At 35.1% G+C, this 16,839-nt stretch overlaps 2 protein-coding genes across 2 annotated transcripts; one reads left to right on the top strand and one right to left on the bottom strand.

Annotated features, from left to right (window-relative positions):
- The first annotated feature begins 5,545 nt into the window (after positions 1–5,545).
- On the top strand, positions 5,546–7,153 carry LOC129295684 (homeobox protein rough sheath 1-like). The gene is made up of 3 exons (XM_054934259.1): positions 5,546–5,692; positions 6,112–6,219; positions 6,852–7,153. Exons 1-3 carry the CDS (start codon positions 5,546–5,548, stop codon positions 7,047–7,049), a joined length of 453 nt encoding a protein of 150 aa, XP_054790234.1. The 3' UTR covers positions 7,050–7,153.
- A 2,449-nt stretch (positions 7,154–9,602) lies between these two features.
- LOC129285129 (dihydropyrimidine dehydrogenase (NADP(+)), chloroplastic-like) lies at positions 9,603–14,631 on the bottom strand. Its single transcript, XM_054920692.1, is given in 8 exon segments — positions 9,603–9,939; positions 10,063–10,172; positions 10,538–10,724; positions 10,812–10,924; positions 11,027–11,197; positions 11,278–11,541; positions 13,928–13,992; positions 13,995–14,631. Coding segments are annotated over 8 exon segments (1,275 nt in total). The 5' UTR covers positions 14,203–14,631; the 3' UTR covers positions 9,603–9,782.
- Positions 14,632–16,839: the final 2,208 nt, after the last annotated feature.

Genomic DNA, 16,839 nt, shown 5'->3' with positions numbered 1-16,839 from the left:
AAAGGGAGAGAAAAAAAAAATTAGAGAATAGTTTGTTCTAGTGTCTGTTCTACCTCCAACTACCTCTATTTATAGTGAAATGAGGCATCTGTATAAAAGTAAGATCCAATCAGCATTAATTTGCCTTATTATAGAGGAAATATGCTGATTGGAATAATTGCAATTAAGATAGAAGATCGTTTTCTTTTTTGACTATTAATCATGCATTAATACCAGATTCTTGTCAACTCATTATGACCAAAGCTATGACTTATCATGGATGAAAATTAATTTCAAAAATTCTTGCATCTCCCACTCGTACATGATGAGACTATTATCATGCGAACTCTATCTCTTTTCCTTCATACTTGGTGCTCTGCCATGACCGTGTGAGCACGACGTCCTCGATTTGAATGTTTATGCACTAGAAGTCCTAGGATAGGATTAGCACACAAAGACATCTTGTTGTATACCTACATTATAGCTATAAGTTGCCTCAAGCACCCTAGATTTACCCATAAACATTACTCATGGCATATCTAATCCACCTCGAGTTATTTATTTAACTAAGATTGCTTTCTCATATGCTTAATGTTTGCACTTACAAATTCTCTACTTGTAAGGGACTTGTCTCAAACACAAGCATGATTGTGTATTTTAAGGTTAATCTTCCTTCAGACCTTATGTCAATCAACTTTGACTTCGTTGCTTTCCCAATACTCGACCTGTTAGATCGAATCAATCATGACTATAGGGTACAGGCTAAAGTGACTGTCACTAAGTCATCCTCTTATGACATTATCTAAGTCCTAAGGGCACTATGAAAGGATTTTTCTCCTTCATAGGACTCATATAGTGATAGAATAGGGATCCTTCCATCCACTTCCATTATTGCAGTCAAAATTTAAGCACATGCAGTATGAATTGCTTTCTACAATGTTTCTTTCTTAAGAGTGTATGTCAATTTTGATTCATCAACATTGTCCAAGCTTGAGTCTCAAATACACACAATACCTGAACTATAATTCTATGAATCACTCATAACGCCCTTTCTCAAGGAATTCTTTGCTTGGTTACAAGCATCATGGATTGCAACTATCCATGATTCAATCTAGACTTTAGATTCCATATCTCACCTTGATACTACTATTCAAGGTGATATTTATTATATGATTCTTCTCAACCATTCCATTATTTCTCTTTAAATGGGCGGTGATCATATTATATCTCATCTCCTTTGCTCATCTTAAGCATTGAAGGTGACTGTTTATGTGAGAGAACCAGCCATTTAAACCTATACGAACACTTGAGTATTGTACACCATTACACTCATGTCTGCTAAGAGAAATGCATAACTTTATTTATGAGATAAGTTCAAATGTATTACAGCCTACGCATACCCAAAGCCTTCACATGTTTCACAAATTCTGGTTTTAGGATCATAGTTGTCAAGACATCCATAACATCTTATTCTTTTAGGACGTGAGATTTTGCAATGCCATATGTCATAGTTGTCCCCGTTAAGCTTATCACCCTTATTAAGCTTAGCAATTATGGACTTAGTTACCATTACTGTGACATAGAAAATTATGCACTCTTAAAATAGTATACAATATAGTTTATTCAAGTTAGATCCTTGGCCAACTAAATTACTAGTTTCATGTTCAAGAGATAACTAAGTTAACTCACATTCCAATCTTTATAGCTAGACTACTTTCCTTTTGGTTAGGGTCTTAGTTGAATTTGTTTCCCCTTGCATCCTTTTCAAATAACACATTCTAGAAGGACTCCCACTCAAATAAAGCATTAAAATAGATAATAGATATCCATAAAAGAAATATATATATATATATATTATAAAGCTTAAACAATTAGATAACAAATATCCATAAAGCAATTTTAATACGTTTGAAAATATTCAAAAGAAAACCCAAAAATAAAAATGGGCCAAGACTAAGAATAACTCAAAAATAAATCAAAAAGACCAACACATCTCAATAAGAAGTTCAACTTTGTATTTATTTGTATTTTTTCATTCCAGATTTAACTTGTTCACTCTATACTTCGATGGCTTATTGCTTGCCCATTTGATCCAATTGGTTCCTGAGTTCCCTTATGGTTGTGCATAAGAAATATAGCTACAGGTCTTCTTGAAAGAAAACCTCAAGAGTTTCCAACATTTCCTTTAGGTCATCAATATGTCTAATTTTGTTTGCATATTTCTTTGCAATATCTCTAACCAAAGTGGGTGTCAGAGGTTGATCAATTTCTTAATCCTCCAATTTCTTCTAGATCTCACAAGATCCTTTGCTAGAGATAGGCTCTTTTTCTTTAATTATGCTCTCAGAATATGATTTTAATGAAGCCTCTACTTTCTATAAGGAATTGCTCAGCATAACTTTCATGAAAATATTTTCTTCCTCATCAAAAAATAAGATAGAGAAGAATACGATGGAGAGTCTCGACTATAAGACATATTCTTTAAACATTTTATTAAAAAAATGGTAAAAGAAACAAAAATGAACACATAAAACTTGCATGAAAACAAGTAAATAATATATCATTTTCTAGATCATGAATTTAGAGATTTTTAGGTCCAAACCTTACCCTAAAATGAGCTCTTACATGCCCATACGCACCTCCAAAAGGCTTTGGAATAAAAAATTCATGACAAAATGAAGAGTGGGATGAAGCCAACTCCTGGTGTAGGCGCGTAACCTACACATACCACCATGGGGGCAGAATTTCACCACACGCATCACGCTATTAGATTTATCTTATCGCCACAAGCCCAACCATGTGTTTATATTAACAAAAGATTGACCACACAACGTTCACAAGCCGACCAAGCGAGTAAAGGGAAAAAAAGAAATTTAAAAAAAAATAAAGGGCTGGATCAGATCGGGTCAACCTACCTAGCCTATGTTAACCATTGACAGGATCAACCCATTAACTCAATCAAACTAGGTCTGACCAGTTGAGTTGGGGAGAGCCCAATCTAATGTGCTACGTTTTAATAATGAAACGCAGCACCCTGTAAGGGCCAAAAAGACACATCATTTTGGTTAAGGTCAAACGATGTGTCATTGAGGTTGTCTTCAACCTCCAGCTGGGTTAATCTAACCCGTCAGTTCATCATCATTTTTTACTTGTTTCTCCTCCGTCCGACGTCCATTTGATGTGATTTCAATCTTGTTGGAACTATCTCTTCACCCTTTACACAACCACACCAATTGTGTAGGCTAAAAACTTAGATTTCAAAATACCATATTTTCAAAAAATTCTTCCTTTGCATTGTTCGAAGAATGGCTTCAATAGAGGTTTTGGACGCTTCCAAAAAAGTTTTCCAACTCATAGATGTATGGGGAGGAAGAAGAAGAGAGAGTCTAGAAGCAATAAAAGCACATACACACAAAGATCTAAATTAGAACACAAATCCAAAAAAAATGAAAAATAATTATGGGAAAAAGAAGAGGCCAAGGAATAGCATGAAAAAAAAAATGAACACATTCAATATAAAAACGCAACAGAAAGAATAGCATGCTAAGAAGCCAGCCAAGTCCTAAATCAAGGTAAGGAAAGCCTCTTGATCAACAAATGGCTGAGAGAGAAAAGGGATGCATGATCCACATTCAAACAAAAAAAAAAAATCCATGATCGAAGCCGTAGGAATGATAGGGCATTGATGCCAATGAAGGAATATTAAACTAAATAACATACTGAAATAAAGGAGTTGAGTTAGAGTCTTACCGAATTCGAGCATCGCAGAATTTACTCGAATACCCACACGAGTTTAGACTACCAGAGTCTAGACTATGGTAAACAGCAGATGCACCAAAGAGAAAGAGAGGGATAGAAAGAACTAGAGAATGGTTTGTTTTGGTGTGTGTTCTACCTTCAGCCACCCTCTCTATTTATAGTGAAACAAGGCCTCCGTATAAAAGGAAGATCCAATCAACATTAATTCGCCTCATTATGAAGTAAATATGTTGATTGGAATAATCGCAATTAAGACAGAGGATCATTTCCTTTTCTAGCTATTAATCATGCATTAATACTAGATTCTGGTCGACTCATTATAACTAGAGTTATGACTCATCATGGACAGAAATTAATTCCAAAAATTCTAACAAATACAAAAAAGTAATGAAATAAAAGTGTGTAAAATTTTAAACCTGTCCTTATATAACAAATTTAAAAAATAATGTCATGTTACTTTTCCTCTCTTATAAAGGATAATTTCAAAAATACTTTTTAAATATTAACTAAAAAATTCCACCATAACTTATAAATAGAACCAAATAAATATTCTAAAATATATCTTATAAATGAGATTGAAAAGAGTAACTAAATTTGAATGTGAAAAAACAGGAATACTCTTACTTTAAAAAAAAAAAAAATTCCACCCCATGGCGCCAGCCACCAGCGGTCACTGAAGCTCTAGCACTGGTGATCTTTGAGGTAGACTTTATTTAAAAAAAAAAGAGTATTATTGTTATTTAATAGTCAAAACTTATTTACATTTTAATTTAATTTTTCGGTCCAGGCAGGGTAAAACCAAAAATCTTTTGATTATTTTTTGCTTAAAAAATGTCCACAGAGGTCCTTAAGTGCGATTTTCCCAAGATTTTTTTTACACGTATAAAAGTTACTAGGTAGGAAAAATCACCATTTTTTTATTCATTAAAAAGATTAGTATACTATAAAGTAATGAAAAAAAAATACTAAGAGTCAAAGTGATCAAGTGATTTGAAAATCACCAGTTAAAATACCCAAGTTGAATTTGTTTTTTTTTTAAATTATGGATACTGTTTCAATGCAAGATTTAAGGCTAAGTTTTTAAGCCAAATGACATTTGACTTTGACTCTCTACTCCAATTTCTCTATTATTTTCCTGCATCCTCTCACAAACAACACTTTACAAAAATTTATAAAATTTAAATTAAAAAAACACCTCGATTTTGATAATGTTTGTGAGAAGATACAGAAAGATAATTGAAAAGACATGGCAATAGAGAATGAAAATCCATGCAAAATGCTAATATTGTACTGAAAGGGTCTGTGAATGCTGAATCCAAGTTAATGTGAAGTTCGAAACCTCATTAAGTCCCTCGACTCTACGTACGTCAGCATGATTTGCAACTAATTAAAAAGAAGAAGAAGAAGAAGAAGAAGAAGAAGGTGAGAGGAGAGTGGTTTCCATTTCTCGAGAATTCAGAGAGGCCCCACAGTCACAGGGGTGGCAACAAGTCCACAGCCTTCCCTCACTTTCCCTGTTACTTTATATAATCTCTTCTCTGTCCCACCTTTTTCCTCCATTTTTCTCTTTACACCTTCCCATGCAAATTTCTTCCCCTCCCTTCCTTCCAATTTTACCCTCCTCTTCTTCCACTCTTCACCCTCCGTACTACGTACTATAGTGCCACTCACTCATCAACCCACACTCTCTCTCTCTCTCTTTTTTATTTTATACACACACACACACACAGCATTCCACATCCCACTCACACACAACATTTATATATATGGTATATCAAAGGTTATTTCAGCTATGATATTCTCAAATATGGATAATACGGAATCTCAGCGGCTTCACAGTGCTGGAGAGAACAGCCATGAACAAGATCTTGAAAAGGACGACATCCTCAAGACAAGAATCTCCAGCCATCCTCTCTATGAGCTCCTCCTTCAAGCTCACTTGCAGTGTTTGAAGGTCTCTCTCTCTCCCCCTCCTTCCCTCTCTCACCTCTACTGATGCATCGTTTCATATAAACGCAGATTTATAGTGATAGTGCATATCTAGTGTTCTTCTCTCATTTCATGATGAAGCATCATCATCTTGAAATAATCCTCCGGTCACACAGACGTTGGATTGTATATATTCAAAGATGATTAGAGCAAAGGCACTGAAGGTGAAAGCTGAAGCCGAAAAGTTGGTGTTTTTCTTTTGTTTGTATGTGTGTGTGTTTGTGTGTACATGTAGGCATTTGATAGTGCAAATTAACTCGTAATGGTTAGAAAGGAATACTGATTACTTAAGGGAAATGAGATGGTCTCTCCATGAATTATTTTACTTTCATTGTGTAGAGCAGGAGAAACAAATTTATGATCAGTTTCTGTCTTGTTCATCAGGTAAGTGAGATTTCCAACTTGGAGAGAGAGCAGGAGATAGATCAGAAGCTAATAATGAACAGGCAAAGCTTAGACATGTACAGTGAGCCAGAGCTTGATCTCTTCATGGTATGACTTTTACTCTCTCTCTCTCTCTCTCTCTCTCTCTCTCTGCAGTCTCAATATTTACACAGAAGCCACTCGATGCTTTAGAGGACATATCTGACTGAGAAATGGGTCTTGTAGTACGGTTCAGGGAATCCCAGGGAAAAAATATGAGAGAGAAAAGGATTAAGATTGTTTAGGTTAATTCTTCATTGATAGAAACCTCTCATGGAACCTCAAAGCATGTTCATGAAAAGGACTTGTCTGATAAATGTGCATAGTTTTTTGTTCCAACCCTATGTGATCACCAGTGTGTGTCCTCATCAAGGGCTCAGATCACTCACCTTTATTATAAATGCTCCACTTTATAACCTGTCTCCTCATCAGTGATCAATATTGCTTCTTTTTCTAAATCAAAACATGACAAAACAGAACTTTTTTTATTGGCAATGTCTATTTTTATAATAACCTAGCTTATAGCTGACACAGTCATGCACTTATTCTTAGAATGCAGAATGGCATCACTAATCTTAGACTTGAGTAGTTTACCAGAAGTATTCTCTTAAGGCATAAAGTTTGAGTGTCACTAATAAAAACTTAATTATTGACTTGCGCACGCGTGTATGTATATATATATATATATATATGAGCATCAGGAAGCATATTGCATGGCATTGGGGAAGCTGAAAGAAGCAATGGAGGAACCACAGCAAAAGGTGATGGCTTTCATAAACAAGATGCATTCACAACTGAAAGAGCTCACTGTTATTAATGCCTTGCCAGGTCATCAACCACCTGCATCTCCTTCGTCTTCTGCTCATTGCAATATTCTTGAAAACGATTCTTCAATTTAGAATAATTAATTAGAGCTTCACTTTCTGAGTGTGCAAGTTATTAGTGTGTCAGAGTTTCCTAGCTAGCAAGGCTTATATTGCTTTAATTTTTATTTAAGGCCTCGTTATCCCTCATTTAGTAAAAGTTCTGTTTAAAGCACTATATATGATATCATCAGTTGAATATGCGTGATTGTGGTTTATACGGTGTTATTATATTAATATGAGTTACAAATACCGAAAGAAAAAGAGAAGAATCAATTGTCTTAACCCTTAATTAACCTTCAATAATGTTTAAAAGGATAAAACATTAAGCTTTGTTTTATTGCATATGGGATATGTATCAGTATTATTCCTTTTAGTCTTTTGCCCTTAGAATACAAGGCTACAGGACACTGCGTGAAAGAAGATAAAAGAAGTCAGTGGTTAAATATTCCTACCCAAAGGTGGAGGGTTAAAAAGTTTTAACTATGGCCGCCACGTGGTGAGCCTGATGTAAATCAACATGTTTATTTGCTTCTATAATGGCTTGATTGCTTAAGCTTAACAATAGTTATTTTATATGATTTAATTAGAGGTTTCATTAAGAAGGAATTTGCTTATTAATGAGAAAAAGGGCTAGTTTTTACTTTCTCAAAGATATTAACATTTAGTACCTGCCTACACTTCAATTAAAATTATCTCTAATATACATATGCCTATGTGCAATAAAAAAATTGATTTAGTTTATAAAAAAAAACTTATGAAAAGAAGATATTATTTTGTATTTAGTTACAATTAAAAAATGATTATTATTTAATAATTTTTAGATTTTATGATCTTTTTGTGCATATCCCTTCATAAAAATCCTATTTATTATTTAATTGTTTTCAAATTTTATTATATTTTGATGTATCTTCGTACTTTTATGACATTTTCTCTTCTCCTAGCTCTAATTATTTCTAGAAATTACTCAGAGTTGCTTTTTCTAAGAATGAGAAATATTTCTTTCAATTGTAATTATTTTCAAAACCATAAACAAATATTATAAAATTTTATCAAAATACTTTTAAAAAATAAGTATTTTTCCGTAAAAAAAAAAACCTGCGGTGAATGGATTTAAAAAGTTACTCTTAGATAACGGTCTAGTTTCTAACGGTAAGATCTCGAGTATTCCTTTAAATTGGACATGCCATAAAGTTGTCTTCTATATCAAATTTCTCGCAAAGGAGGTATTTCTCAATTTGCTTTTTTTATTTCATTTTTCTCAATTTAGTTTTTCATTGCTTTCTCAATGGATTCTGTGTAAATTAAACTACTATAAATAATAAGTGTGAAGCACGTATGTTGCATGGAGTTTAAAAAATAAATTATATTATTCATGACTTAGATTAACGTGGATGGTTTTTCATTATATTTGAATATTTATATGTGCTATCAATAAAATTAACATTCTAAATATTAGATGACGATGAAGACTAAATGACAATCCTTCAACAAATATAGTACATGTTAGTAATCCGTTAGTTTTATAAGAAAATGACATGATAACATCATTGTCAATTATTCTAGTACTGAAAGATTACATTAAAAACGCAATTTTTAAGAGTCAAATAAAAAATATATATCAAGGAACTAAATTAACAAAATAATTCAATAATGGCTTAATCAAAAAGTGCCGTAAAAGATGAAATGGAGATTCAAAGCATTTAACCAAAATTGGAATTTATACAGGTGATCATGGAGGAAGACGCCAGAATTCTTCATCCTCTTGTTTTGCAGTACTCTAGGAACAAAATAGTTGAGAATAAAAATGACCTATTTTATATTGGTTTCGTGGTTGTGGGCTTGCGGCACACCTACCTAAAAGGATAGAATGCATGAGATAAACATTGATTTAACCAAGAAATTGTACTAGCTTAACCAGATGTATGATCCTGAATTTGAGTTCTAAGAGTGCAGTAGCTTATAATGGTAAAGTTTTCACTTAAAATAATCCTGAACAGGCTCAATTCGAATTAGTCAAAACATATATGAGAAAAAATTGACATGATATTTATTGAATTATATAAAATCGTTTGAGATGGTTGAACATATATGATGAAATCGTGAGAGGTATCAGTAAAAAAAGTAAAATATCGTTTTGAACCCTATAAAGAGAAATGGATGAAGACTAAAAAGAAGACTTATAAAAGTTGTTAAACAAAACTTTTTAGTTAACAATATTTTTAAGGGCTTAGTTGATGATGTGATACAATGACATCATACAAATCATGTAACCAACCTACCTGCTGTGAGAAGGCTCGTTGTACAGAGAACTCATCCATCTTGTCTCACGGAGGTGGAGGTTGATGATGGGTAAAGCATTTTTTTTTTTTTTAGCAATCTTTTGATGTAAGGTTGTCTCTTTCGTGGTCAAAGATGTAAGCTTGTCTTAATTGTTACTCTTTTTATCCAAAAAAAACAAAACACACAGATTCGAACTCACAGACTCACAGTAGTGTAATTGCTTCTTAAAGTTGTCGTTGGATCTCACGTGGCACTTGTAATTTTGTTCAGGTAAACAGAGTACAAGAAACTCTTCACATGTCGGTCTAAAAGAAAATGTCATGAAGGTATTTGATTGTCTTCTTTGAACTTCTGTAAAATTATAGTTCAGATAAAAGTACACAGATATTCACACAGTACTCAGAAAGAGAGTTTCCTGCAATGCCTCGTTATTTATTTCTAAACCATACAGGAAGAAGACGCTTATAATTTGTTTGGTTACATTGTTCAGTTGGAAACCATACTTTCAGTCTCTTCCACAAAACCATCTCCTGTCCAGTCTTTATCAGATTGCAAACCTTTCTTTATGGCTTTCCTCTGTCGAATTGCTTCTTGTTGCCTCCTTACCAAGTCAGTGTGAGTAGTGAAATACTGGAGAGACACCCTGCGGTTTTTATGACACAGAACAGGTAAAAGATTATTGATGAATGGATTTAACATTCCTGGAATTTTTATCGAGTGAGTTTGTGAGCTATTGGGAATCAGCTCAGATGAAGCTCATACATACCCTCTGAAATCCTCTATTGATGTGAAATTATGCTTTCTCATGAAGTCTTTAAGCTCCGCACATAGTTTCTTCACAAGGCCATAGCCATGCATCATGACCCCAGTGCATACCTACACGGTTGGAAAACTCAAATGATGATCATCATTAACTCCTCACTGTCTGAAAGGTTATATGTTATAACATCAAAAACTTTCATCAAACAATGATTTATTCAAAGTCAGGAAATGGGCCTTCATAAATTTCAAAGCCATCACGGGTATCCATGAATCAGTTGACACTAAACTCGAAACCCGATTTTCTTAGTCTGTGGAAAGCGTCGTGTTGAACTAATCCTTCAGCATTGACATAGTTCTTTGAAGTGATATGTTATGGATAAAGATAAACCCATTTAACTATAAGAAACTTGGGGGCAATGTTCATAGTGCTGAACAGTAAAAGCACCAAAGAGACCTAAGAAGCTAATTGCCTGACATACCTGAACAGTATTTGCCCCTAGAAGAATAAATTCAGCAGCATCACCACCAGTCTCAACACCACCTATGCCAGACAGTGAGTAGTAATCACTGTCAAACTCAGACTTCATCATTTTTGCGATGTTCATCACCTTCCCAAGTGCAATGGGATGAACTGCCTTTGCAGAATAACCCCCAGGAGTTGAATATCTGGTGAATTTTAGACAGCATTAGATTAGATGTTCATAAACATGAGGAAGGAAAAACCATGAAGTTTTGGGCATTGAGATTGCAAACCCCTCAACACAAGGCTCAGGGTGTAATGTATTGAGATTGATTCCCATGACGCTCATGATTGTATTTATAGCAGATACTCCCTCGCATCCTGATCTAAGAGCAACTCTTGCTGGCTATAAACAGAAGCAACAGAGTCCAATAACAGTATGGTCAAGAGTGATGATGATCTTCATCAATGATGGACAGAGAATTAGAATGCAAGTTACAAAGCTAACCTGTGCAATATCAGTGATGTTAGGAGTCATTTTAGCCCAAACAGGAACTGTAGCCTTCTCATTTATCCATCCGCAAACCTCTTCCAGAAGCGCACAATCTTGCCCAACCGCTGCACCCATTTTGCGTTCTGGCATACCGTGAGGACAGGAAAAATTTATTTCAATTGCGTCCTACAAGAATGTCAGACGAGTGAGATGCCAGAATTTTAGCTAGAAAAATATGAGTTCGCGAACTCAGCAAGACATCTTACAACTCCAGTTTGCTCAACCCGGTCAATAAGCTCCTGCCAGGCAGCTTTATTGTACTCCTCCATAATTGAAGCAATGAGAATTCTATCTGGGTACTCTTCTTTTAACTGCTTAAATTCTTTCAACATAGTTTCAAGAGGACGGTCACTGATAAGTTCTATGTTCTCCCATCCAATAATCTCTCCTTTGGCAGAACCATTTGCACCAGCCCGTAGTCGGGCATATCGAGGAGTCACATTTATGACTTTTGCTGCATCAAGTGACACCTAGCAAAAGAATAGCATCAAATTTCCTGGTTATCTTTTAACCGGGATGCTAAACACCAGTTGCATGTAAATTGACTACAGTGAAATAACTAATACCAGCAACAAAAAATTTTCCCATGGAGAGATTTGAGAAATTTCATGCCAAGGTGAAGTTTTAGTTCATGTAGTCCAAAAATGATGGCAAACAGTGACTTTAAATTAAAAAAAAAAAAAGTTCTCAGTGCACTTGTGGTTTATAGGTCGAGAGATTATTTGCAGAGCAGGCCTATAACTGGAAAATAACAAACAATAAATTGACCTCACCAAAACTAGTCAAAATTACAATTTGTCTAATTTGATTTTCTTTCTAAAAAATGATTATGATACATATTCCTAATGGCATAAGGACTTCAGATGCCAACAAGCAAACAAGGAACTAAACCCTAATTGAATTGTTCAAAATTCAAATAACACATGCGGTTATTAGAAGTTTAGATTAACATAAAACCCGCTTGTTCAGATAACACTACACTATTTATAGCCATTAATTCAAAAAGCATATCCCGATTAGATGTGATACATTGGGTCATGCACCAATAAAATAGTTATCATTAATTTGTGAATTGTAAAACCCTTTTGTGAACCATTAGACATTTTGTCAATAGAAAGGGCTATGTCTTTAAACAGTTCTAACTGTTGTAAAAGACAATGAAGCCTTCCAAATTTTTGGCATCAAGTAAATCCTCAATAAACATGCTGAAAGTGTTTGATTTTTAGACAGATGACTGATGACCAAGCCTTTCTTAAACCGATACAATAAAGTATATAAAAAATTTTGCTTGCACTCTAATAAAAAGTCAACCTTAAAACAACAATCACCGATTTTGGCAAGTATCAAATTCTTGACAGCAAATCATTGTGAATTTCCTTAAGTTACTCCACCTTACTATCATCAAGTAATACTTCTGTTTGGCAGGAGGAAAACAATGTTCTGAATTGTCTCAGAGTAGTTTAATGCTAATTAAGAGGAAGCAGATGCGGGGAATCTGAACCAAATGGCTAGAAAAAACAATGATATAATTTTACAGGAAAGCTGCAGGACCTGCTTAGTGCTAACTTCTACAGAATCAGAAAAGATTAACATACTAGACTATCTTAGAGTATATGCACATATACAATTTCTTTTGCACCATTCACTTTGTGGAGCATTTAGAATGATGAACAAATTACAATTATTTACTGGATTTAACGGGCAGCAGCACGTCCATCCAAAATCCATAAATAACAATGAAACTAAAACCAACACTGAGAGGGAGGAAAGCCTTCTTACAGTCTTATTTTTATGACAAACAGCTTACCAATGATGGATCGAAAAATTAACAGAATATATAGCTTAAAAAGACAACTTTACATCTTCTCAGCTTTAATTCAAGTGACTCCTGTATTTACATCAATAGCAACTTACCCGTGGATAGCCTTAAAAAAATACAGGATTGTCCCACAGTCCCAATCCCAATTAACCAACATAAACTATAAAGCTTGATTGCCTAAAGATACATAGTGTGGTCACTGGCTGAGCGCCAAAACGCAATTTATTCCATGACACGAAGATAAACATTAAATCTGTTCATTTTAGCACCATAAGCAGTGCTTATCCCTCTGTCACTGCATTGCCTATGCCTTTCTTAAATTTTTGTTTTGTGCAATTGTACACGCCCCTCACGAACTATTCCATTTCATCCCACTCAATCTCAATTTCCACTCTGAAATGAAAAGGAACCAAAGTTTTAGTGAAATATTGAAGATCCGACGGCTCTTTCTGGATCAAGTCAAAATTTACTTATGGGATGCAGAATCCTCCATGTTGCAAGGTCCAAGGAGGCAAAATCTGACGATCGAGTGGTAATATCAACCAGGAAAAACAGATAGTAGATAGCAAGAGCTCGTTAATAGACCAAAAGCAGCTCAGTTTATATCAAGTCAAAAAGAACAAGGCCTGACAAAATCCCTAACACAGCCATGGGCCTATCCTAATCAATATGGAATCATGGAAAAGAGGGAGGTGGAGAAGAGGGAAGAATCTTCGAACAATTGACTGTACTTGTCCTAATCAAGCAAAGTACAGTAGTTGACATCCAAGTTTTACACCACAGACGATAACAGTGGAAAACTTCTTTGTTTTTTAGCCAAGAACAGTCAGTTGATCAGGATAGAGTACATAATATGATGTACTTCAGCCACCGGTGTTCCTGAACACAAATTACTGTAAATTTCCAGATATCAGATCCTTATGATTATGATTGTTAGTTTAGTTTTACTGGAAAACGAAATAAGCAGAGAAGCCAATGCAGGGGACGTAGCAATTACACAGGGATTAGGCAAGCGTAATCCATTAACGAAATCTTACAGTCTTAGCAATCACGGCCCCCCATCCTTCATCAAAGGCCCTTTTCATGACGGTGTAATTGGTTCCGGTGGACCCGACCCAATTACAAAGGGATTAGGCAAGTGTAATCCATTAACGTTAACACTAAGATCTGGTTCTGTCTGAGTCTCCGAAGCATAAACCTTAAACCCAACTCTGCTAGGACGAATCAGAGTTGTGGGACGACGAGGTAAGCCGAACCCAGAAGCCGAACGCCCAGTTTTGATGTGGGTCCCGGTCAAACTGAGAGATGCCATGATGGATTTGAGTTTCTGCAAAGCTCAGATGCCGATGAAGGATAAGGAGGAGGAGGAAGGTGAAGGAGAAAAAATGAATCTGAGTGTAATATTCTTGATGACTTTGGAAAGCAGAAAACGTATGATAATGGGGAATCGTTTGCGTCTGTAGCCCTTGGATGATGGTGAGAAGAAATCTCGGAATAATCTAAACAAGTACCTAAAGAGTTGAACTTTGCACGTGAAAGTGACCGAGATCTGAAAGAGAATCAAAAAAAAAAAAGCAAAAGAAAAATGGTATCTCTTGGGATCTTGAATTCTTAATTTGGAATTACGGACAGGAGCGAGAAATGGTGGGCATAGTGGGTGGAATGGAAATGGAACCCAGGAGGATGTTCACCACTGAACGAGAGCAAGAATCCTTGAAAATCATTACTCGTTTCCATATCCATTATCCAAACACGTCCGGGTTCTCATCCGTTTTTGTATGGAAGGCAATTCCTCCTGTCGAATCATCATCAATATAAAATTTGAAATTTACAATAGAAAAAATACATGCATACATATATATACAACTAGCAAGTAATGACTTCTGGAATGGATGAGAAAAATATAAATGATCAACTATAAATGATTTCCATTCCAGAAGTAACATAATTTTGCATGAAAAAAAAAATATCATGCCATTGCTCCAAGAATACTAAAACGTCAATCAACCATACAACAATTAAACTAATCAAGAGAAACAAATACAATACAGCAAGTTAATCCACACCATTGACACCAGTTCCTATATGATTATTTCGTACAAAAAATTGCCGAACAAAAAGAGATCAGCACAAATTCATTTAAATTTATGTATGATCCAAGAATACTAAATCGTAAATCTACAGCATGTATGTGAGACACAACCAACTGCGAGTCAAGAATAATAATAATTTTTGGTACTTACATAACTAATATGGGTGTTGTCATAGTACAAAACAACAACAACAACAACAACAAGCCTTTATCCCACTAGGTGGGGTCGGCTACATGGATTGCAAGACGCCATTGTGCTCTATCATTTATTAAGCTTTTAGAAATATTATTAATTAAGAGATCACGTTCAACAACTTCCAAGAGTGTTCTCTTAGGCCTTCCTCTACCTCTCTTAATCGGACTCAAAGTTATATGTTCCACTCTTCTCACTGGTGCCTCCCTTGGTCTTCTTTGTACATGCCCAAACCATCTCAACCGATTTTCTACCATTTTTTCCTCAATAGGTGCCACCCTCACTTTTTCACGTATGTGCTCATTTCGAATTTTATCTTTACGTGTATGTCCGCACATCCATCGTAACATTCTCATCTCTGCTACTCCAACTTTATGCTCTTGCTGTCCCGTTAGAGCCCAGCATTCACTACTATATAACATTGCCGGTCTGATAGCAGTACGATAAAACTTTCCTTTAAGTTTATTAGGCACCTTACGGTCACAAATAACTCCTTTAGCTTTTCTCCAATTAAACCACCCAGCTTGAATTCTATGTGAAATATCTCCACTGATTTCGCCATCATTTTGAATAATGGCTCCCAAATATCTAAACTTTTCCACTTGAGGTATAATTTGATCTCCCAATTTCACTTCCAAATTATTTTCGAATAGTCCTTTACCAAATTTACAATATAAATATCCGTCTTACTTCTACTCAGACGAAAACCTTTCGACTCCAATGTCCTCCTCCATAACTCAAGTTTGCAATTAACCTCTTCTCTTGTCTCTGCTATAAGAACTATATCATCCGCGAAGAGCATACATTTCGGGATTTCCTCTTGAATATGTTCCGTCAAAACATTTAAAATCAAGTTGAACAAATAAGGACTCAGAGATGATCCCTGATGTAGTCCAATCTTTATAGGAAAATCCTTTGTTTGACCACTAGGCGTTCTTATACTAGTTTTTACCCCCTCATACATATCTTGTATGGCTTTAATATAAGCAATCCGTACTCCCTTTTTTTCCAACGCTTTCCAAAGCACTTCTCTTGGTATACGGTCATAAGCTTTTTCCAAATCAATAAAAACCATGTGTAGATCTTTATCTTTACAACGATACTTTTCCATTAATCCCCTTAGTAGATAAATCGCCTCTGTAGTTGATCTACCTGGCATAAAACCAAATTGATTCTCAGAAATACTTGTCTCCAATCTCAACCTGTGCTCAATTACTTTCTCCCACAATTTCATTGTGTGGCTCATGAGTTTAATCCCTCTATAGTTAGTACAATTCTGAATATCTCCTTTATTTTTATAAATAGGAATTAATGTACTTCTCCTCCACTCATCAGGCATTTTCTTGGACCGTAAAATCACATTAAATAACTTAGTTAACCATCTCACCCCTTCTTCACCTAAACATTTCCACGCTTCGATAGATATACAATCAGGTCCGTTAGCTCTACCATTTGCCATTTTCTTAAGAGCTTCCTTTACCTCCTTATCACGTATTTTTCGATAGAATGACAAATTTTGTTCTCCTTCACCAGTTACTAAATCCTCCAAGTTACTAGATGAATCCTCTCCATCATTGAAAAGTTTAGAAAAATAAGTCTCCCATCTATTTTTAATTTCATCATCTGTAACTAAAATTCTTCCCTCTTCATCCTTAATACACCTT

This window comes from Prosopis cineraria, unplaced genomic scaffold, assembly GCF_029017545.1.
Source record: "Prosopis cineraria cultivar Desert tree isolate PC_DT_omini unplaced genomic scaffold, ASM2901754v1 PC1, whole genome shotgun sequence".
In the NCBI taxonomy this organism is placed as follows: domain Eukaryota; kingdom Viridiplantae; phylum Streptophyta; class Magnoliopsida; order Fabales; family Fabaceae; genus Prosopis; species Prosopis cineraria.
This window is presented reverse-complemented; position numbering and strand designations above follow the sequence as displayed.